The sequence below is a fragment of the Puma concolor genome, chromosome B4 (assembly GCF_028749965.1).
Source record: "Puma concolor isolate L17-30 chromosome B4, mPumCon1.1.hap2, whole genome shotgun sequence".
NCBI lineage: Eukaryota > Metazoa > Chordata > Mammalia > Carnivora > Felidae > Puma > Puma concolor.
This window is the reverse complement of record NC_141673.1, coordinates 69,657,617-69,682,551: the sequence shown is the minus strand read 5'-3', so window position 1 is coordinate 69,682,551 and position 24,935 is coordinate 69,657,617. Positions and strand designations below refer to the sequence as shown.

The 24,935-nt window shown below is 33.0% G+C and overlaps 1 protein-coding gene across 3 annotated transcripts in view; it reads left to right on the top strand.

Moving 5' to 3' along the window:
• Positions 1-24,935, top strand: part of ARID2 (AT-rich interaction domain 2) — a 172,421-nt gene that overhangs the window by 93,976 nt on the left and 53,510 nt on the right. For all 3 annotated transcript variants that reach the window (XM_086713597.1, XM_086713596.1, XM_086713598.1), the window contains exons 5-12: positions 3,028-3,246; positions 6,684-6,751; positions 16,083-16,149; positions 16,242-16,492; positions 16,819-16,915; positions 17,012-17,221; positions 18,310-18,477; positions 24,416-24,497. In XM_086713597.1, the coding sequence (XP_086569723.1) occupies positions 3,028-3,246; positions 6,684-6,751; positions 16,083-16,149; positions 16,242-16,492; positions 16,819-16,915; positions 17,012-17,221; positions 18,310-18,477; positions 24,416-24,497 (1,162 nt within the window). The remainder of the gene's footprint in view (positions 1-3,027; positions 3,247-6,683; positions 6,752-16,082; positions 16,150-16,241; positions 16,493-16,818; positions 16,916-17,011; positions 17,222-18,309; positions 18,478-24,415; positions 24,498-24,935) is intronic.

The window sequence follows — 24,935 nt, the reverse complement described above, 5'->3', positions numbered from 1 at the left end:
AAGGTGTTGTTTTTAGGAGTAGGCATAGCAACATTATGACAGTGTTCTGAAAATTAACACAATTATCATTATACAAACAAATTCTTTTAAGATTCTTTTCAAGTGTCATTAAGGTAAATAGAGTAAGCTTCATAGCTGTCTATTTGTGTTTGTATCGGTGTGTTTTAAGTAAAGACCAAATTAAAATTACCTACTGGTAGATTAAGAATCTCTAGGAAATTTTAGTTAGAACCTATAGAAGATTTGTGTCTACCTCTTTGATCATACGGCCGTACTTTCTATGTAGGTTTGGACAAATGTATTTGGATCAATATATTTATCTAGAGACACTTAAATTGTTGATATTTAAAAAAGCTATTCTTTTTTTTTTTTTTTTTTTTAAATTTTTTTTTTTTCAACGTTTATTTATTTTGGGGACAGAGAGAGACAGAGCATGAACGGGGGAGGGGCAGAGAGAGAGGGAGACACAGAATCGGAAACAGGCTCCAGGCTCTGAGCCATCAGCCCAGAGCCCGACGCGGGGCTCAAACTCACGGAGCACGAGATCGTGACCTGGCTGAAGTCGGACGCTTAACCGACTGCGCCACCCAGGCGCCCCTAAAAAAGCTATTCTTAAACAATATTTTGAATTAAGAAATTTCAATTGGCCGTAGCCCTAGGACATTTGATATGGAGTGCAGTTTTACTTATACTTGTTATAAGTTTGTCAGCAGTGATCTGTTTGTGTAAACTTTGAGTCAAGAATGTTGAAAATAAACTTCTAATCCTATATCAATTATAAAATTATAGCTGTTCAAATCCTATTTCCTTGGGGAAGGGAAGGGAGAGAAGATCTTAAAATCTTAGAAACATTTTCTCCTACATTATGTTAGAAATCTTTACCAAGCCTGATACAATTAAAGGACTTTTGTTAATATCATATTTTTTTATTTTATTTTATTTGGAGATGTGTTTGACAAAGTCACTCAGGTAAGGATGAACAGAATTGAGTGTCAGCATCTGTCATTGTCCAGTAGCAAACGCCAACAATTCTGAGGTCATATTGAAAGCACATAAACAAGACTGTGACAGATGTTGAGTTGGGTTCCTAATTCTTTTCTATTCAAGAGATTTGCCCGAAAGTTGCATGGAAGCTAAAAACTATTCCTAAAACTTGGCATCTCATCATCAATTCCAGTGTATGACAGGAATAGCTTAATCTGTTCCTATATTCACAGAAGTTTTGTTACCTTTTCTCCAGATTTTATGTTTATCTTATGTTGTTATTAGAAATTTCATTTATCAGGATTGTAGAAAATAAACAATGTATTATTCAATTTTAAATATTGTAAAGAATCTGTCATAGTAATCTGTAACTCTGTTGTGGCCCTTCTTTGCTATTATATTATTGGAGAAATTCCTAGAATATTTTAGAATTGAAGAGGTGCTGCCTCAGCTGTCTACAGTGGGAAATAAAGAAATTTCTTACCTATATGATTTTCTTCTGTGGCATGTTATGACAATAGATTTCTATTTGCATTTCATTTAGCAAGGTTGAAAAAAAATCCTTTAAAAAATTCATGTGTTTCTGAAATGTCTCATCTGGAAGTTTTCTATTTCTTGTTTTCTTACCTCTTCCCATTAACTAGTTAATATCTTTATGTGAAAATGTATTTGGAGCATATGTCTGAGGACATAGCTACCAAGGCCTAAACTGACATTTTCTTATATATTATGATTATATGTTACTGTAAGTCCATCTTTCCTACCTTCAAAGTTTTGAAGATGTTTTGAATTAATTGTCCTACAGAAAATCTTAGTTACCTTGGATTAGGCAAAGATTTCTTAGGATACAAAATCGTGAACCATAAATGTAAAAAGTTATAAATCACACTTCATCAAAATGAAGAACTTACACTCTTCAAAGACACTGTTAAGAAACTGAAAAGATAGGCCACTGTTTGGGAAAAAATATAAAACAAATACTTGATAAATAACTCACATTCAGATTATTTAAAACTGACGATATTAAAATGCTGACAGGGATGCAGAGCAACAGGACTCTGGATTGCTTCTGGAAATGCAAGATGTTATAAGCCACTTTGGAAGCAGCTTCACAGTTTCTTACCAAGTTAAACATACACTTATATATGGCCCAGCAATGCAAGAGAAGTGAAAAAATATTTCTGTACGAATATGTGAATGTTTATAGCAACTGTATTCATAAGTGCCAAAAACTGAAAACAGTTCAAATGTCATTCAACTAGGGAATGAATAAACAAATTGTGTTATGCCCACACTATAGCATTAAAAACAGACTACTAATATATACCTCAATATGGATATTAATCTCAAAAGCATTTTGCTAAATGAATGAAGTCAGACATAAAAGATTACATACTATATAATTCCATTTATTTGGAATTTTGAAATAAAAATGTATAGGAACAGGAAGTAGATCAGTGGTTGTCTGTGGTTAGAAGAGGGGCTTAACTGCAAAAGAGCATAAAGAAACTTTTGTGGGTGATGGCAATATTCTGTATCTTCATTGTGGTTGTGGTTAAAAGACTTCATTTGTCAAAACTCATAGAACTAAAAAGCATGAATTTTACTGTGTTAATTATTGTGATAAATCTGACCAAAAAAGTAATAATTCTCCTATAGTTAGGTAAAGAAGGTAGACAATGTGTCTAAAATCATGATATTGTCAAAATTTCAAAAGAATCAGTGTCCCTGGCTTAGGTAGTGTATAAGAATTAGAAATAGATTCTTGAAGTGCAGGAGTAAAAAGTACTGAGTAGGTAAATTTAAATAATGATACAATAATAATTTGGTAATGATATCCAAGAGGATATAGTACATTTTTTGTATTTTAATACTTTTTGAAGAATGTAATTTTCACTTAAGTTTAGGAAGTTGAACTCTTTAACCTTCTACTCAATTTAAATTTCATAAAAGAAAACAAGCCTCTGTCTTGTGTTTGCAAGATATTAACCACAATGGTTTCTAATCCTTGATATACTTAAGGTGTTTTTGCTTTTGTCTTAGATTATCTGCGTCAAAGTTATGGGCTATCTATGGACTTCAATTCGCCAAATGATTATAATAAATTGGTGCTTTCACTGTTATCTGGACTCCCAAATGAAGTGGACTTTGCTATTAATGTATGCACTCTTCTATCAAATGAAAGCAAGCACGTCATGCAACTCGAAAAAGACCCTAAAATCATCACTTTATTACTTGCTAATGCTGGGGTGTTTGATGACAGTAAGTTTTAAGCTGAACCTATTGTATGATCAGTCTATAAAGGTCTTAAGGATTTTTAAAAAGGTTTTTAAGGAGAAAAGTACTTTTTATTAGTATAATAGCATTCTTTATTTGCTTTTATTATATTAAATGTGCTATTTAAGAAAATGAATATTTGTTTTTTTAACTTTAAATATTTGAATAGTAATTACCTCACTAGAACTTTTGCAATAAAAATCCTGGGTTTTTCTTAGAGTAATAATATGGGTTTCTTGATGTTAGAAGATTGTTTGATACAAAATCCTGATAGAAAAGACTGGGACCTGCAAGAAATTTTTTTTTTGCAGTGTGTGTTATTATTTTTAGTTAAAAGTTTAGGTCAATGTAATTAAATTTGCTGCCTAAATAAAATAAGAGTTACCAAATATTCCATGTCCTTTTTACTTATAGGATTTGCTCACCAAAGATTTTCATAAGTTAAATTATATATGTTCTATAAATCTAGGTTACTCTTAAGACTAAATTGCTCATTTCTCTAATTGTAGTTTAATAGAGATTTAGAAAATATGTTTCGAAATTTTTCCACTCATGGTTTTTCTTTTTAAAATATCTATGTTGGCTGAATGTTATTGATGTAAAATTTTTTCTTCTCAACCCTCCTTCTATTTGAACTCCATTGTAACCTCTTTTGCCAGCAGTATAAACTACTAATGGGTAAGGTATGGGGGTAATCCCAAATAGGGTAGATAGCATGAATCAAAAGGAAATTCTGGGTGCACATAGTTACGTGGAGAGAGGGATTTAATTTATCCCCTCGGGAAGGGACTCAGCTGTTCAAGACCAAACTTTGCATAATGTCTTTCCCAACAACTCAGATACATGAGGAAAAAAAAAAAAAGGTAAGGTATTGATATATTGAAATTATTTTATCATATCGGCACTATGTATAGCACAGTAGACACAGTTTGAGAGAGAATTTCTTATAGTATTTTATAGATTTGTGACTATTATTGTTTTATCCTTAAATAGTAACATGTTTGCAAATAAGTTCATTTTTCTGCAATTTGGGTCAAGTAGTATACTTTTCAAACATAATTTTATTTGGGAGTAAGTAAGTAGTATGATACCTTAGAATTTGTCAGGTACTTAAGGTTGTATGAAGGCAATTTTGAAATGTTTAAACAAAAGTGAAATTAGTTTTTTACCCTGCCTGAAAGTCTTGCTGGTTATATGAGGGAGGAACAAAGTACTTCTCAGTTTGAATTGTAGCTTTGGAGATATAAATTTGGTGGATTTCTGTCTCACTTTCATGTTTTATGGTTCCTAATATTTTGTTTTGGTCTTTTAAGGACATTTCAGCATTTAAATGGAATAAAGTTTAAATTTTTCACATTTAGAAACCTAAAAATGAAGTTTTTAGAAAAAATATTCTCAAACCAGAATAATTTTAGTGACATCTTGACCATTTAATCAATGAATAGGATTACATGTGTATATACAACAAAAGTTATCTTACCAGTTTTGCTTTACTGAGGTCTGACATTCTTCAGACCTAGTTTATCTTCATGCATTTTTTAGTCACTTTTATTTATCTTATGCAGTATAGCAATCAAAAACTAATAATCTAGCAAATGATATTTAAGGAATATTACTATCATACCAACAGTCAGAAGTTTAGAGTTCAGAGTACTTGGGGACTTTATGAAGACACTATACTTAAAGCAGTGATTTTACATTAGATCTCTGAGGATTATGAATATATTTGATTTGGTTAGGCTTTTGAGCAGTTTGATTTATTTTTAGGGCATGGGATTTTAATAAGAGATAAATATACATGACACTTCCTTTAGAAAACGTAGAATGTTTATATTTTTGGTATGTTTGAAGAATATAATAAAAATTCTATTTGACAAAATGTAATTTTTCCATCTTATATTTCCATCTAGTATTCCTTTCCCAGTGAAGTTTTTCTTTATAAGGTTTTTTCAGGACAAACAAAATCTTATTTCTCTTTAGTGGTATGTGGGCTTCATTTTTCTAATTAAGTGGCTATTTTATATGTAAGTGTGATATTTTATGAAATTCTTCCTTAGGTCATTGTAGTTTATTTACTTATTAAAAACTTTCACATCTGTTATTTCTTCATGACCCTATTATCAATATTGAAATTAATTGATAAACTTATGTTAAAATTTATTCTTCATCCTCTTTAGTAGGTTTAAATGAAAATTCTTACTCTAAATACTTAACAAACTTTTGCTTAACTCACTATTAAGGAAATGTTAGGTCTAAGGCATAATAAGAATGCAAAGATTCAATAAATCTTTTTACAACAGAAAATGTATATGCTGATCACAACATATCCATTAAGGATGCTTACTTTTGTTTTTTAAAGAATTGTGTTCACAAAACTAGCTTTTCTGTTAACTATTGCCACTATATAGTTTTCTTTCTGTGTTCCAAAAGCAGTAGCTTTCATTAAAGAATTAATCTCAGGGTTGATAAAAGCACTTCCCTTTTTTTTTAAATTTTTTTAGTTTGTTTATTTTGAGGGAGACAGAGACAGCGCAAGTGGGAAAGAGGGAGAGAGAGAATTCCAAACAGGCTGTGTGCTGCCAACCTAGAGCCCAATATGGGCCTCAAACTCACGAAACTATGAAATCATGACCTGAGCCAAAACCAAGAGTCAGACGCTCAACTGGCTGAGCCATCCAGATGCCCCAAAAACATTTCCCTAATTTTTAAAGGCTTAATGCTTATTATTGTCCCACATTTCAGACATTTGTATCACACTGCTTTTATTGTCTGTTCCCATAACTGATAATAATATGAGCTAGCAACATAAAGGAGAAATAAAATGATATAACATCTTCTTATATGCCTAAACCTGAAGGGTTGGGTGTTATTAAGAAGGTTTTGAAATGCATGATTTGATTTTTCTTCTAAAACAACTTTATCAAATGTAGAGAAACTATAGTACTGAGTATGTTTCTTAGGGGAGATTTTATTTGTGGGAATTACTTCCAAAGAATGCCTTATCCTATTTGAAATATTTATTACCCAATCACTTTTGAAATTAATATAAAAATTTTAAATTTAAAAATTCTGGCAACCTAATAGCAATAGCATTAGTTTTACTTTTTTTTTTCTCCTCTACAAATTAAACCTAATGCAGAGTAACTGTTACAGTATTCTACTTTTCTACATTGTCTGCATAAATACTATAAAAATGAGTTGTATATTTTTAGTTTGTAGAAAGATAAGTTTTCTTTAAATTCTGTAATTTAAAAAACTGTATTTCAGAAGAGATTATCATGACTTTCTATCATTTACTATGAAGTAGTTTTTAGTGAAGAAGATACGTAAATGTACTTTTGCTGTTTTTTCTAAACCTACATACTAAGGAAGTAAGTGAAAGAATAATTCCATTTTACTGAATATACTATTTATTCTTTTAGCTTTAGGATCCTTTTCTACTGTATTTGGTGAAGAATGGAAGGAGAAGACTGATAGAGATTTTGTTAAGGTAACACATAAATTAAAATATTGAGCCTTTGAAGTACATGTTGCCAAGTGCCAAGGATCAATGGCTGCTCATTTTGTATAGATACTATTTATACTTCAATCCTTAGTATAATACATACAGATACCCATGCAAAGTTGTGATTGAGTAAAAAATGCTTTAGAATAGCAAATAAATAAAGTTCTGTTTTTATTATACATTGATTTCTGAACATGATAAATCTATAACAACAGCAATAAATCTGAGAATACCTAGATTCTGAGCAGTATTCTAGCTAATTTCCTTAGGGTTGTTTTTCAGTTCACTTAGTCACTCTTCAGCTGTATCTAATATTTTACTTGATTTACTTGTTAAATTTTATTTCAGTGTCTGTGTTTTTAATTTTTTTTTAATATTTTGTTTAGAGAGAGAGACAGACAGAACACGAGTTGGGAGGGGGCAGAGGAGAAAAAGAGACAACAGAATCTGAGGCAGGCTCCAGGCTCTGAGCTGTTACCGCACAGCCTGACGTGGGGCACAAACTCACAGACTGTGAGATCATGACCTGAGCCAAGGTTGGACACTTAACCAACCGAGCTACTCAGGCGCCCCTAGTGTCTGTGTTTTAATTTCTAGAACTTTTCTTTATATTTTTTCAAATTCGCCCTTTTGGTCTTTTATGCTTTTAATAATTCAAATAATGTATATTTAAAATATATTGTATTAATATTCAAATTATGTACAAATTAAATATATACATATATAAAATGTAGATCAAATATTAAATGTATGTGTACAAACACACACACCTGACAGTTCTAATACTTAAGCCTCTTGCAACTCATTCTAGTCACTCTGATTCATGGCGGATTATTCCTTTGTTTTACAATGTTAGTTTATAAACTTTAGCAGACTTTTCTGTGGGATTTTTGTATAGATTGGATGGAGAGTTTATTTCTTCACTTCTTATTTGCATTTGCCAGTGACCTGAAAAGAAAAGCTGTCTAAATTGATTTTATGTTAGTTTCCTTATTGGAAATTTTCTGATGACTGTTGTAATAAAACCAAACCTATGGAGGCTGTGGAGCAGGCTAGTTGTGAAATACTTAGGAAACTGTTTTTAACTCAGAGCTCAAGTAGAGACCGTCAGCCCCTTTTGTTCCCTGTATTTGAGGGTATTAGACCTTCCAGTTTCTTACCATGATACAAAGTTGCATATTAATTCCCCACTTCACAAGCTTATCCGAAGTCCTGTATTCTTTCCTCCCCCCTCCCCCCTCCCCTCTCCCCATTAAAAGCCAAGCCTTTTGGTTGTAGTTAGGCAGATAATTTCTTTAACTCCAGAAAAATAGTGATTAAAGTTGTAAGATGCACAAATGGTGTATTTACTTATGCAGTCAACGATGGGGAGTGGCGGGGGGGGGGGGGGGTTGTCAGTATACTCCCTTGAAATCAAGAAGATACAAATATGTTGAAGATAATTAGATGATCACCTCTCTTGCATGTTTTCATTAATTTCTGCTCTTTTTCTTTTTGTACACTGTATTCTTTGGGTTTAATTATTGCACATTTTGTAATCTTGTGCTGGTGCTTAGATCATTGATTTTTGTTTTTATTTTTTCTAATACATACATTTTACTGCATACATTTAAAGCCATAAAATTCCTTCTAAGCACACCTTTAATTTTATTCTCCCAATTCTGATATTTCATGTTTTCGTTAAAGGTCACCTTAAATTATCTTATAATTTTCATTATGATGTCCTCTAAATGGATTATTTTGAAGGGAAGTTTCCTTCTTTTTATTTTTTTAAATTTTTATTTAAAATTCCAGTTAGGTAACATACAATGCAATGTTGGTTTCAGGTATACAGTATAGAGATTCAATACTTCCATATAACAACTGGTGCTCATCACAAGTGTACTTCTTAATCCCCATCACCTATTTCACCCTCCACCCCACCCAGCTTCCCTCTGGTAACCATTAGTTTGTTCCCTATCATTAAGAGTCTGTTTCTTGGTTTGCCTCTCTCTCTCTCTCTCTCTCTCTCTCTCTCTCTCTCTCTCTCTCTCTGTATTCCTTTCCCTGTTTTCTTTCTTAGATTCACATATGAGTGAAATCATGATACTATCTTTCTCTGACTTCACTGAGCATTATATTCTCTAGCTTCATCCATGTTGTTGTAAAGGGCAATATTCATTCTTTTTTATGGCTTAATAGTATTCTATTGTATGTGTAGGTAGGTAGGTAGGTAGACCACTGTTCTGTATCCATTCACGAGTTGATGGATGCTATTTCCATAATTTGGCTACTTTAGATAATGCTATAAATATCGGGCTGCATGTATCCCTTTGAATTAGTATTTTTGTATTCTTTGGGTATATACCTAGTAGTGCAATTTGCTAGACCATAAGGAGTTCTATTTTAACTTTTTGAGGAGCCTCCATACTGTTTTTCAGAGTGACTGCACCAGTTTGTATTCCCACCAGCAGTGCAAGGGGATTTCCCTTTTTCTACATCCTTGCCAACACCTGTTGTTTGTGTTGTTGATTTTAGCCATTCTGACAGGTGTGAGGTGAGATGTCATTATAGTTTTGATTTGTATTTTCCTAATGATGAGTGATGTTGAGCATCTTTTCATGTGTCTTTTGGCCATCTATGTGTCTACTTTGGAAAAATGTCTATTCATTTTTCTTTGGAACAATGTTTTTTGCCCATGTTTAAATTGGATTATTTGTTTTGGGGTGTTGAGTTTTACAAGTTCTTTACATATTTTGGATACTAACCCTTTATCAGATATGTCATTTGTAAATATCATCTCTTGAAGGGAAGTTTTTTATATCCAAAAACATGAAGTTTTTCTGGTTTTCTTTTTCTTATTAATATCTAACTGAATTTCACTATGCAGAAATAATATACTCTGTATAATCTTAAACTTTTGAAATATTTTCACTATTTGTTAGCCTAACATTAATGAGATTTCATAAACACTATTCACATTTGAAAATAATACATATTTGGAAGTTGTTGGATGTGAATTTCTATGTGTGTCAGGTCAACATGGTTAATCATGATACTCCTGTTTCCATATCAGTACTCTTTTGTGCATTTATTTCTTCATTTATGGAGAGAGGTATATTAAAAACACCTAATGTGATTATTGATATGACTTTCCTTACAGTTCTATAATTCTGTGTTTTTATATTTCAAGACTGTTACATAGTGCACACTTACAGATGTTATATCTTTCTGGTCAACTGAACATATAAAGTACCTTTTTTACCTTTAAGTCTACTTTTTTTGGTCTTAAATCATTGTAAAATCATCTTCCACTTGGCTGTGGTTTGTATGGCTCATATTTTGCCTTGAACCTCTCTTTTGGGGGGAATGCAAAAATAGTAACTTTAATTTTATTTATTTATTTTCAGGAATAGAATTTAGTAATTCGTTTACATATAACAGTGCTCATCCCAACAAGTGTCCTCCTAAATGCCCCTCGCCCATTTAGCCCATCACCCCACCCAGCACTCCTCCAGCAACCCTTAGTTTGTTCTCTGTATTTAAGAGTCTCTTATGGTTTGTCTACCTCTGTGTTTTACATTATTTTTGCTTCCCTTCCCTTATGTTCATCTGCCTTGAACTGTCCTTATTTATCCTTGTATTTTAGATTTTTTTTATATATAAAAACATACATTTGGACTTTCTTCCCCCCATTGTGAAAATCTTTGTTTTTAAATTTGTGCATTTATTCAATTTATGTTAAATATAATTTTGATATGATTGTGTTTAAATATGCAGTGTATTAAATTGGTCTCTATAGGTCCTGCCTATTTGGTTTGGTTTTGTTTCCCTTCCTCCTTTCTTACTTTTTTTTTCAATTGATTTGACTGAGTATTGTTTACTATTCAGTATTCTGCATACTGTTACTTTGGTATTTTATACTTTTTCTGTTCTCTTAGTGATTACACTAGAGATTATAATTTTATTTTATTTAGTTATTATTTTTTAAATGGATATTTATTTATTTTGAGGGAGAGAGACAGAGCATGTGAGTGGGGGAGGAGCAGAGAGGGGGGAGGAGAGAGAGAATATGAGAGTCCCAAGCTGGCTCCACACTGCCAGCAGAAAGCCCAGCACAGGGCCCGAACCCATGAACCATGAGATCGTGACCAGAGCTGAAATCAAGAGCTGGACACTTAACTGACTGAGCCACCAGGCACCCCAAGATTATAATTTTCATTATTACTAATTTAGTAAATTAGTACTTTTACCACTTTTTAGTTAATGCAGGGACACTAGAACAAACTCCCATCTGCATATACTCACTTTTGATGTCTATATATTGCTCTTGTTATACATTACTTTGCTCTTTTTCAGACCTCTTAAAATAGAATCTTAGGCCATTGGTTTTAAACATTCCTTCTTGTTTAATGTCAGCATATAAAGCTATAAATTCTGATAAACTGCTTGAGATGTATCCCACACGTTTGCTTATGTTGAGTTTTCATTATCATTTAGTTCAAGATATTTTCTCATGTCCTTCATGATTTCTTGTTTATGGGTTATGTAGAAGTGTGCTGTTTAATATCTGACTGTGTTTTCTTTCAAAGTAGCTTTTAATATTAGTATTATTGTTAAAGTTATTACTCTTATCTCATTCCATTGTTGTCAGAGAACATAGTCTATATAAGTTCTTTTAAACTTACCAGGATTTGTTTTATGGCTCAGCATATGGTTTTCATGAATGTTTCATACACACTTGAAAACATTGTATGCTCTACTATTGTTGAATGCAATATTTATTAATAACAAGCCAAGGTATTTGACAGTGTTCAAAATTTTTGTATCATTACTGCTTTTATACATAATTGTTCCAGGATTTCCTGGGAGATGAGTGTTAAAATTATCGACAGTGTGAATGCTTCTGTCTCCTTTTAGTTCTGTCAGTTTTTGCTCTTGTTTTGTTTTTATTAAGTGTTTATTCATTTTCGAGAGAGAGGGTGACAGGATCTGAAGCAGGCTGTATGCTGACAGCAGCTAGCTCAATTCAGGGCTCAAAACTCACAAACTGTGAGATCATGGACTGAGCCACCCAGGCAGCCCAGTTCTGTCAGTTTTTGTATTTTGAACCTCTGTTATTAGTTGCATATACACTTAGGATTTTTACATTTTCTTTTTTTTTTTCAATTTTTTTAACGTTTATTTATTATTGAGAGACAGAGAAACACAGAGCGTGAGCAGGGGACGGGTAGAGAGAGGGGAAGACACAGAATCTGAAGTAGGTTCCAGGCTCTGAGCTGTCAGCACAGAGACCGACGCGGGGCTCAAACTCACGAGCTGTGAGATCATGACCTGAGCCGAAGTCAGTCACCTAACCAACTGAGCCACCCAGGTGCCCCAGGATTTTTACATTTTCTTGATGATTCAGCTTTTATTTATCAGCATGAAATATTCCTCTGACCTCTGGTAATATCCCATTTTCTGAAGTAACTTCCCTGGTATAATTTATCTATAGCAGCTTTCTTATAATTAATATTTTCATGATATATCTTTTTCCGTCTTTATGCTTGTCGTCTATGGTTTTATATACAGTGTTTCTTATAGACATCTTATAGTTGGGTTTTGCTTTCCCCTCTTCCCTCACTATAGTTTTTCTGTAATTTATTACTTTTCATGAATGTGTTCAGACCATTTATTTATACTTTATGAAATTACTGATGTGGTTGAGTTTTGATTCTTAGCTTTTATTTTCCTAAAAATTTTATTTTGCCTTTATGTTTGAAAGATGTTTTTGCTGAATATAAAATTACATGTTTTTAGGGTATTATCTGAGTAGTTTTAGGGTAATGTTGCATTGCCATCTGATTTGCTTGTTACTGACAAGAAGTCAGTTTTATTCTTATTATCTTGTGTGTGATGTGTTTTCTCTGACTGCTTGTAAGGTGTTTGCTTAATCATCAATTTTTATTTTGGTTATGATGTGCCTTGTTGAAGTTTTCTGCACTTTTCTTGCTTGGGATTTATTTAGCTCTTTTGGTTGTAATTTTTCATGAAATCTGGAAAGTTTTGACAGTTATGCCTTGAAATATTTTCTTTCCCTTATTTTTCTCAGACTATATTCATACAAATGTTAGACCATTTATTGTCCCACAGGCCACTGAAGTTCTGTTCATTGTTTTTAGACCTTCTTTTCCTATGTTCTTCATGGATAGTTTCTGTTATGTTTAGCCCCTCTAGTCATGTTTTTTATTTCAGATACTATGTTTTTCTACTCTAGAGATTCTATTTGATTGTCTTTAAAAACATCCCATTTTTCTAATTGTGTTCATACTTCCCTTTACATCTTTGCCCATATTTAGTAAAAAATAAAATTTTGTTAAAAAATGTTTTAAAATCTGCCTGCTAAATCCATTATCTTTATTACGTCTGGATTTGTTTTTTGTTGAAATATTTTTGTCTTAGGTATGAATCATGTTTCCTACTTTCTTTGTACAGACAATTTTTTATTAGATATGGATATTACGAATGTTACATTATTGAGTATTTGGATTTTGGACTTTGTTCTGGCATGCTTTTTAATTGACATATGGATTGTGACATATTGATCCTTTAGAAGATTGTTTTAAAGCTTTGTTATGATTGAGAGAAATTAGTCTTTAGCACTAGTTTATCCTTATTCCTAAGGCATGGCTTTGTTTGGATTTTGACTGAATTAACAGGGTATTTAATGAGTTTTCTCTGTTTTGTGAATTGTCCAGTATAGCTCCTCAGTAGTTTTTCTCTACATTTTTTTTTTTTTTTTTGGCCTGGTGTTTTGGAGTTCAGTCATAACATCAATCAATTCAAGGCAGTCCTGTGCAGAGTCATGGAGTTTTCTCTTCATTGCTCCTCTTTCTTGCAAATTTGCTCTCAAATTCTAGTTCTATTGGCCTTGATCAGTTTCCTCAGCTTGCTGTGATCTCTTAGATTTATTGTCCCTTTGCTGTAGTCTAGAAAGAGCGTCCTGTAAAACTATGGAACAGTCATTGGACTCACTTCATTCGTTTTCCCTATTTCAGTGATTAGTTTTGCATTGCTGTGTTGTCCAATCTCTGAAAACAGTTGTTTTATACATAGTAGTTTTATGATAGGAAGAGGACTACTGAAGTACCAGTTACTCCATTATGGCCTGAACAAAAGTCTCTTCTAGACATTTTGTCTTAGATTTTAATTTTATGTGTATTTTTACCTCATAAGACATTTTTTAAGTAATTCATTCATTATCTTGATTTAAACTACATCTACCTTTTCATTTATTTTTCTTTCACGCTGGTTTGTAGATGACAAGTTTTCTCAGTTTTCATTTTTGAAGGGCAATTTCACTGTATAAAGATTTTAGTTTGGCAGATCATTTCTTCCATCACTAAGGAAATGTCCCATTGTCTTCTGGCTTCCATTATCATCATCATCATCATCATCATCATTATTATTATTATTATTATTAATTTTTTTTTTTACAAAGTCTGCTGTCATTTTAGTTGTCCTTTTCAAGATTATCTGTTCTTTTCTCTATCTTTGCATTTTAAATTGGATTTTGTTTTGGAGGGTTTGTATGTGTGTGTTTTAATTTTTGTTTTTAATGTTTATATATTTTTGAGAGAGAGAGAGAGAGAGAGAGAGAAGAGAGAGAGAGTAAGCAGGGGAAGGGCAGAGAGAGAGGGAGACACAGAATCCAAAGCAGGCTTCAGGCTTCAAGCTGTCAGCACAGCCCGACATGGGGCTCCAGCCCACGAACTGCAAGATCATGACCTGAGCTGGTCAGATACTTGACCAACTAAACCACCCAGGCGCCCCTGTTTTGTTTTGTGTTTGCTTTTCAGGTATTTTATTATTTTATTGTGATGTTCCTACACATCTTTATTTCTCTTTCTTCAGAGTTTGGAGTGCTTTTTAAATCTGTAGGTTAACATCTTTCAGTTGTTTTAGAAAATTCTTTGCCTTGTCTCTTCAACTATTGTTTCTGCCCATTCTCATCTTCCTCAGGAACTCCAATTACCCTAATGTTAGAACCTTTCACTCTATGCCCTGTGTCTTATATGCTTTTTTTTCATCCTTTTGTCTCTTTTTGCTGACAATTTGTTATTTTCTTCTGCACTCTCTTTTAGTTCACTAATTGTTTCTTGAGTTGTATATAATCATTTGTTAGATTGAGTTGTCTTTTCAGTTCTAGAAATTCTGTTTAGCTTTTATATTTTTTTAATATTTATTTATTATTCAATTTTTGAGAGAGAGAGAGAGACGGCATGAGTGGGGAAGGGGCATAGAGAGAGGGAGACAGACTCCCAAGCAGGCTCCACATTGTCAGCACAGAGCCTGACGTGGGGCTCAAACTCAATAACTGTGAGATCATAACCAGAGCCAAAATCAAAAGTCAAATGCTCAACCAACTGAGCCACTCAGACACCCCAGTTTTCTTATAGTTTTCATTTATTTGCCAAATTTTTCGATCTCTTATTTCTTTGAATTTATTATCTGTGATCATCTAAAATTCCATGTCTGATATCTTTGTTATTTGGATTTCCTATGGCCCTTTTTTCTTGTTTATTGAACATTGTTTTTTTTTTTTTCTTCGTATGCCTAATTCTTGTTTATTCTCAAATATTTTCTATCGTGAGTTTTTTGAGCAGTGGATCCTTTTGGTAGTGGACTTTTTCTCAGACTAGTGACTTTATTTTTTTTTTTTTTAATTTTTTTTTTTTCAACGTTTATTTATTTTTGGGACAGAGAGAGACAGAGCATGAACGGGGGAGGGGCAGAGAGAGAGGGAGACACAGAATCGGAAACAGGCTCCAGGCTCTGAGCCATCAGCCCAGAGCCTGACGCGGGGCTCGAACTCCCGGACCGCGAGATCGTGACCTGGCTGAAGTCGGACGCTTAACTGACTGCGCCACCCAGGCGCCCCTCAGACTAGTGACTTTAAATGCAAAGGAATCTTCATTCCGAAAAAATAAAATACAATTATTTTGAAATATACATACTAGAATGCTTAAGAGATGAAAAGCAAATAGTCTGTGTGCTTCTTTATTAGTTCAAAGGTAACAAGATAATACGACCCTAAATTAGTACAAAGGTAACAAGATAATAGCACCATAACCCCAGGTTGAGAAACTCTAGTCTGAAATGATACCTTATTTATAACTACCTTAAACTTATAAAAAGTTAAGCATTTATGTCAAATAAATAAATATATAACATATCTACATGAATTTTTTTTAAATAGAAATTTTATAGAGTTATAGTATGTGTGACTGTCTTTAAAGTAATAGAAGAGTTGTTTTCAAATGTCAGAATTAAGTATTATAATTTCTTATTACAGTTTTGGAAGGACATTGTTGATGATAATGAAGTACGTGACCTCATTTCTGACAGAAACAAGTCTCATGGTAAGTCAATGAGAAAAATTTTAAGTAACTTTGACTATCAATAATAATAAATGAAATATTAATTTAAGTAAAATGTGTATTTTCTATTACAGAAGGTACATCAGGAGAATGGATTTGGGAATCTTTATTTCATCCACCTCGAAAGCTGGGCATTAATGATATTGAAGGACAACGGGTACTTCAGATTGCAGTGATTTTGCGAAATCTTTCCTTTGAGGAGGGCAATGTTAAGCTCTTGGCAGCTAATCGTACCTGTCTTCGTTTCCTATTACTTTCTGCACATAGTCATTTTATTTCTCTAAGGCAATTAGGCCTTGACACATTAGGAAATATTGCAGCTGAGGTAAGCATGTGACAGTAACTTAAAATAGTTTTAATAGTTAGCAGTGATATTTACTTTAAAATTTTAGTATATAGGATTATTATATTTGCTGTACTTACAGAATATGAAAGGCCTACATACAGTTTTGCCTAAAGTGGTATGGTATCACACACTTTTTTAGAAAAAAGAAATATTTGAAATGATGCTCCAGATTTAGTGATGGCTATTCTCACAGTAACTACATTTTTTTAAAACATACGCAACACTGTTGTTAATTTTTATTAAATTTGAAGTTGACAACAGTGGAAGAAGCCTGCCTCAACAATAGTGTCCTTTCTTTTTTCCAGCTTCTATTGGACCCTGTTGATTTCAAAACTACTCATCTGATGTTTCATACTGTTACTAAATGCCTAATGTCAAGGGATAGATTTTTAAAGATGAGGGGTAAGCGCTTACTTAATTTCCTCACTGTATAACACACACAAAATTTTTAGCATCTGTTAAAAAACAAATAAATGTTTGTGCATGTATGCTTTTCAGGCATGGAAATTTTGGGAAATCTTTGCAAAGCAGAAGATAATGGTGTTTTGATTTGTGAATATGTCGATCAGGACTCATACAGAGAGATCATTTGTCATCTCACTTTACCTGATGTGCTGCTTGTAATCTCAACACTCGAGGTGCTATATATGCTCACTGAAATGGGAGACGTCGCTTGCACAAAAATTGCAAAAGTAGAAAAGAGCATAGGTAAGACTAAACCAAAGAAATATTTATTTTCCTTATTGAGGAAACAAAATATTTAGTCTGGTACTGTGCTAAATCACAATTGATATTTAGGATGTACTGTTTATTTTGAGGGGTCATTACCCATTAGATACACTTGTTTGTGCTATTCTTTTTTGCCTGTTTAAGATTAGCAAGAAACTTCTGTCATATAGAGACCAGGGTGTATGTGGCTACCAATAATTCATGTCCCTTTCTGTATTTCTGTTACTACATATCAGATTTCAAACCAACAAAACTACTGTCTCTGAAGAGCAGATTTTTCAGTTTTAAACAGCTGCTACTATTTTTTTTTTTTTTTAATTTTTTTTTAACGTTTATTTATTTTTGGGACAGAGAGAGAGCATGAACGGGGGAGGGGCAGAGAGAGAGGGAGACACAGAATCGGAAACAGGCTCCAGGCTCTGAGCCATCAGCCCAGAGCCTGACGCGGGGCTCGAACTCACGGACCGCGAGATCGTGACCTGGCTGAAGTCGGACGCTTAACCGACTGCGCCACCCAGGCGCCCCACAGCTGCTACTATTAAGCAACTGAAGCTGAGTGAAAAAGTTTCCTTGTGTTCCTAGAAGTTGCTGGTAGTGCTACTATCCTTAAAATTAGTGAACTTAACACACCCTTAGTGGGTTGTGAGTTTTAAACATACTTATGAAAGTATATCATGTTAACATTTTACTCATTGATTAAAATGATTTCTGTCTTTGGTGTAAATACTAAAATCAGAGTTAATAGAGATTTGGCTTGCCAGTACTATTATTGAGAAATTTAAGATGTTACTTTCCATATCAGTGGTTCCTAAATCTGGCTACACATCAGAATCAGTTGGGAAATTGTTTAAAAACAAAGATGCCAAATCCCCATCCCAGAGATACTAAATCAGTCTTCAGAGATTGAGCCTAACTATCTTTTTTAAAGATCCACAGATAATTCTGATGAACGATGATTTGTGGACTGGCATTTGAGAAACAGTTATTCTAACAGCATGTGTTTTTCAGCAATGTCATTGTTTGGTAATACTATTGATTAATAACTATTGGTTTTTAATTTATTTTAGACATGTTAGTGTGTCTGGTTTCTATGGATATTCAGATGTTTGGCCCTGATGCACTAGCTGCAGTAAAACTCGTCGAACATCCAAGTTCCAGTCATCAAGTTTTATCTGAAATTAGGCCACAAGCTGTAGAGCAAGTCCAAACCCAGACCCATGTAGCATCCACCCCAGGTTAGTGTTTTTACATAATGTTTTTTCAGTATGGTTAATGGTGTGTAAGATTTAATACTAAGGATAAATTTAAATATGCAGTACAGGAAACTGATATTGTATAGTGGAATAGGCTAAAGCAGAACTTGAGTGTAAGCTTTAATTTCTTAGATACTATACGTTCCAGGAGCAGTAGGACCAACGTAAGTCAGAGGAAGAATAGTATAATAGAGTTTCAAAAAAACATTTAGAGGAGTGTGAGGGATTAGAAATTTACAACTGTGGGAACAAGATGAAGTGCCCCGATGGACTTATTTGTGATTTTGTTCCCTGGAAATTGATATACCAAGAATGACCTTATAATTCTCCTAGCTGATCATACTAATACATAAGTATAATATATCCTAATAACTTTCAATTTTGGACCAGAAACCATAGAATCAGAGTCTTGGATTAGACACATGTGCATTTGTACACATGACGCATATATGGACATATATACCTGCACTTGTGCACCCTTCCTCGGGGCCCTTGGGTCAGTTCTGTTTAACTCAAATGTCTTTAATTGGAATTCATACCTGTCTAATAATGATCATTCTCTTCAGTCCTTGGACTTCTTTCTCCTATCTCAATATGAGTCATCATTTTTATATTTTAGCACTCTCAGCTTTTTTGGAAGTGCTTTTTTCAACTTCATTCGTCTTAAAACAATCCATCTTTCACCTCATCTGCTCTTTCCACCTCCTACCATTCCCAAGACATTTTTCTTTCCTTGTATTTTTTAATATAGGATATTCTTTTCCTCAGTTGATCGTATTCTCACTTTGCAATTAATATGGAAGTCATGTGGCATGGGTTTCTTCAGCTTCTTACCCCTTCACTTACAAACTTATTAGCGTCTGAATTCATTTTCCTTCAACTTCCCTTTGTCTTCAGAGATGTCAGCTTCTTCTCAATCTGTGCTCTGAATATCCATCTATCTCCTCATTCATATATCTTAAACCTCTTTATCTTTCACCTGCTTCTTCCTTTCAGCCTAGAAATACATTTAGATCATTCTCAACTTCCCTCACAACCTCACAGCAAAAATCTCATTATTTTTTATCTTTAACTACCACATCCATTTATTCACCAAATCTTGTTGAATCTTCCTAAATACCCTGGCGTCTTCAACTGCCAGTGCTTATGGCCCAGTTCAGACTTTCATCACATCTCTCCAGCTCCTTGTTCTGCTCTCATTTAATCATGGTCCCAGTCTCTCCTCTTCTCTAATTTATAGAATCACAATTATATACTCTATTCACACAAAGTGTGTAATACATATCACATACTTTATTGACTTCCACTGCATCCTTCTAAAGTATATGGTAGAGTTGTATCATAAGTGCATTTAACTTACTTGATATCAACTGACAGAATTGGGCAAATTATAAAGCATGAAAACAGTAGGTAATTTTGACTACTAATCTAGTTAGTACCTTTCACTCACAGGCAATAGATGTTAAATAGCCAATGCATATTGGGGAATCAGTGGTCAAATATTAATAGTTTCTCAACCTTAACAAAGAAATGAAACAGTTCATTTTGCCAGTTAGGTGTGTGGTGGGAGTATGTTCTTATCCTTAAAGAAGAAACTAGAGATTAAATTAATTGAGGGCCATAGAGAAACTATGTCCAACAAAGAAAGGAATTAATAAATTATCATTGATAACCTGAAACATAATGGTCCATTTGAAGAATATTTAAGGGTAGTTTTGATGAAGGCTACTGTTTTTTGCCTTGCCATTGACCCACTAGTGACCTTAACAAATGAAGCCACCTCCTAAACTAAGATTTGGTCCTCATTTAGCAAACGGACGAAATTAAATGATGAGCGTTTGTGATATGTGTGTATATACACACACACACACACACATATGTATATATATAGTAATTCATTGATAGAGGTGGGAATAAGCCTCTAAAGACAACCTAAAAGAGTTCATCTTTGAGCCGATGAGCATTTTACTTTATTACTAGCTCATCATGAATGACAACTTTTAATTGTTTTATTAGGTATCATTCATAGTGTGCCGCCCCCCCCCATTGTTTGTTTATTACTGCTTTCTTATGGAATGGTCCTCTTCAAACTTTTTGCTCACTTTTCCTCATCACTATGAATACTTATATATAACCTTTCACCCACTTTTAATTTGAAATCTAAATTTCTTCATTATAACTTAAATAGTTGTAAATAAAATTTTTTGTGTATATTAAATTGACATTTTGAAATAAAAGTTAAAATACTTTTTGTATCCAGTATCATCTTGATACTTACCAACATCCATTTAAAAAAATATATAAACTCTTCATATTGGAAATTTTATATACCCTCTTTCTCCTTGAACTCCTATCAGTACTTCTCAGCTATAAATGTAGACATTTTAGTTTACCTTCTTTAATTTCCTGGTGCTCTATGAAGTTTTAAGTGTTTAAAATTTTATCATTACGAGTTTTAGAAATCAACAGTATGTGAAACAATACATGACAAAGTAGCTATAGGAAGTTCATCTCTTAATGAAGTGGACGAGACTTTTTTCCCTACTTCTCAGTAAAGTGTTAACTCCAGTGTGTCCCAGAAGGAATATTTTTTATTGCTTGAGTGAAACTGGGTTCAACATTAATTCTATCTCTGTTTTTCCTTTTTATAGATTTAATTTGAAAATCTAGTTCACATCAGTAAATAGCTAAGGTTAGAACTTAGTAATTCTTTGACCTTCAGAATTATCCAAAATTATTAAGATTATATTTAATGATCTTCTGACGCGAGTTCTTTGATTTTGTTGAGATCAAAAAAGTAACAACATATGACTCAGAAAAGAATTTGATGCCCAGTCAGTACATTTACTTTTAAGCTTATTGAAAATATATTAAAAAGATATTAATAAGATATGACTAGAAGTTATACTCACTGACTGTTTTGCTTAGATACACCTTATTTAACCTGATACATTCAAGAAGTATTAGCACACCAGTTCTCAAACTTCAGGGTGCATTAGAATCACCTGGTGGGCCTACACACTGATTTCTAGGCTCCATACCCTGAATTTCTGATTCAGGTGTACCTGAGAATTTTAATGTCTAACAAGTTCCCATGAGATGCTGATGCTACAGGTCAGGGAACTATGCTTTGAGGACCACTGGGTTAGGAACTGGATATATTGTTCGAGACCAATATAGTTTTTCGATAAGGTGCTTTTATCATGTGCTTTGAGTAGTTTTGTGTTAAAACCTTGGAACTGCAGATTTACCTCATTGAGTTATAGAAAATGTCTGCCACATAACCTAACTAATAGTCTTTATTATCAAAAGGATCTTGCTTAATCAACCTCATTTTCCATTATTTTGATAAAGTCCAACTTTATTTTTCAATCCAAGAAAGTGTGGTTAATAGGTGTTCCCATGACACGCTCCTTACTTTGTAATTCTAACATAGTTAAGCCATGACTTTGTCATCTGAATGAAATAAGATGACGCCACCTTCAGTATTCCTTTAAAAAATTTATCTATGCTTTACTTATACAAGATTCGACCTGAAAAGTAATACCCTTTTACTAGGATAGAGGAGGGAAGGACATTAAACAAAAATTGTCTTCACTCTATATTTGAATTCAGAACACACCAAAGCACCAGAATAGTCAATATCTAATGCCCAACATTGCTCCTAAATATAATATGTAAAGCATAATAAAATATAGACAGAAAGCCCTACCATAATACCTTGGTTAAAAGAAGCTTTGTGGTTTGTAATAATTCTGATTCTCCCTTTGGTGCCCTAGAGGTTTTTGTATCATTCGTCGTCATTGTTATCATCATCATCATAGCTAACATTTATATAGTGAAAACTATGTGCCTGGCATTGTTTTAAGTGGCTTCTATCTAAACTTCTCTAATCCTCATAATGACCTATGAGGTCAGTGTTACTTTTCCACATTTTATGGACAGAGAGGTTAATTAACTTGCCCACGGTTACACAGCTAGTGAGTGCTGGAACTCTAGAGCCAGCCACTCTGGCTCCAGAGCCGTGTATTTAACCATAACTTGCATTGCTCTAAAGGATGGATGAGATGTAAGACTTTCTGTTCCAAAATGGGAGAAGGGCAGTTTTAAAAAGGAATATATACAAAAGTTGAGTATCTGGAAATTGATAATTTCAACATCATTTCTAATGTTTCACTCAACTAGTTGTTAATTGATTCAGGAGATTTCAGTCTGAGTAGGGTACATAGTACAATCATAGTACAACTGATGAAGAAAAAGGAGGAAGATTTCCATATAGGTACAGGCCCTAGAAGGCTATTTTCTGTCACTGTGTCATCAAGTTAGGAGAAGAAAAGATAAGCTGGGCTTGCACCAGGAAAATAGCTTGGGTTCTAATTATTTTGTTCTGTTAAGAAACAGCATGTCACAGTATGATATCTGAAATATGACAGACCTGGATTCAAATCGGGTACTCCTAAAAGAAGGCTTTCCAGCTATACACAGTTCTGCCATTTCTGTCATGTGTTCTTTTGTAAACTTCATCTCTGAGCTTTATTTTTTCATTAGCAAAATGAGGGTAATTAAATTTAGGCCTACAAATAAGATAAAAAGAAACATGTTTTGTAAATGTAAATGGCTTAATACAGAGCAAATGTTCATTAAGTGGCTGATATTAGCTCTTATCCCAGTGAAAGCTTGGGGCTTCATCAAACAAGTCAAGGATTGCTTTAGATCATTCACAGATTTGACTGTGCTCTGGAGCTCCTTTGGTTCTAATAATTTAGAAATACATTTGTTCTGTTTGAGGATCCTGAGTTTTGCTAAAATGTTATTTGAAAAATAGTGGGTACATTTTATAAGTTTAAAAACTATTTGAAGCAGTATAATTTTTAATTTTATAAATAAAGTAAGACTCATTTATAACCTATTTGCTAAAATGTTATTTGAAAAATAGTGGGTACATTTTATAAGTTTAAAAACTATTTGAAGCAGTATAATTTTTAATTTTATAAATAAAGACTCGTATTTATAACCTATTATCATATGACTAAGTTTATGTTATATTTTTCATGTTTTCGTTAGTTCCTTTATATATAATACAGCAGAAAAGAAAACATTTTTCTACAGATCTACTCAACTTGTTAGAAAATAATAGATTATTTAACATATTCATTGGATTTGAATTGTTTTAAAATATATCATAAGTAAAATCTCAGAAATTGTTATGCGTCTTAAGATGAACAGCTAGTACTCTTTCACACAACCATCTTGCCTCTCCTCGGACAATAGGTATATTTTAAAACTATTATTACAGTAGATTTCTTTTTCTTCAGAAAAATAATCTTAGGAAAATCCTTCTTGAATGTAGGACTTTAAATTAGTTCACCTTTTTGTTCACCTTTTCCCAGATGTGTTATATATGCCACTTAGAGAGTTAATGTTAATCTTTTAGATTCGGAAGTGAAGTTCCGATTTCTGATGCTATCTGCTTCTGTAACTAAACTGATTCTTATTTACTGATGTGTTGAGCTGTGTGACCTTGGGCTAGTTATTTTAATCACTTTGAGTGAGTCTCCATTTCCATATCTATACCCACCGCACAGAAGAATTAAAATAATATATGTAAGGTATTTAACTCAGTGTCTGACCCATGGGAAAAACAGAGTTGATATTGACCATATAATCCATAGCATTATTATTGGAATGATTGCAGGATTTAAAAAAGAGTATTTATATAAAGCATCTAAGACGGTGCCTGGTATAATATGTGCTCCATTATAAGTTTCTTTCTCAAATTTGTATATTTTCATTATGTTTATACACCTTTTTTAAAAGGTATTCATTGTAAATATTGTTTCAGTGTCCATGAACTGAACATGGCATATAGTAACTAAGTAAGTTTCTAAAAATGATGTAGCTAATGTATTTTTTTCTTTAGCTTCCAGAGCAGTTGTAGCACAGCATGTTGCTCCACCTCCAGGAATAGTGGAAATAGATAGTGAGAAGTTTGCTTGTCAGTGGTAAGTGGTTTATTTCTATTAAGGCTTTATCCTTGGGAAGAATAAAGCAAAAGGGTGAAGGAAATGTATTTCAACAGTCATCCAGAATGTTTTATTCTGTATTTCTTTTTAGTCAGAGTAGAATATCATTTATACAAAGAAAGGATAATGTAAAATCATTTCACCTGCATTTTAGAACAGTTTAAAAGAAAAATATTCATCATAATCTTCAGAATTAAAATAGTCTTTGACTAGAATTTCATTAAAGTACACCACTTCTTTTCAGAGTAAAATTTGTGTTAAAATGTTACCCTTTGACTTTGTAGAAAATAAGATTTGTCAGATTATAAAATCTGTTTTTCTTAAATCAGTATTTTATTAAAACTGACCAGGACTGTCTTTAAGAAAATAAAACCAGATTTTGTTGTTAAATGTCCCTTCTTTTTCATCACAAGCAAT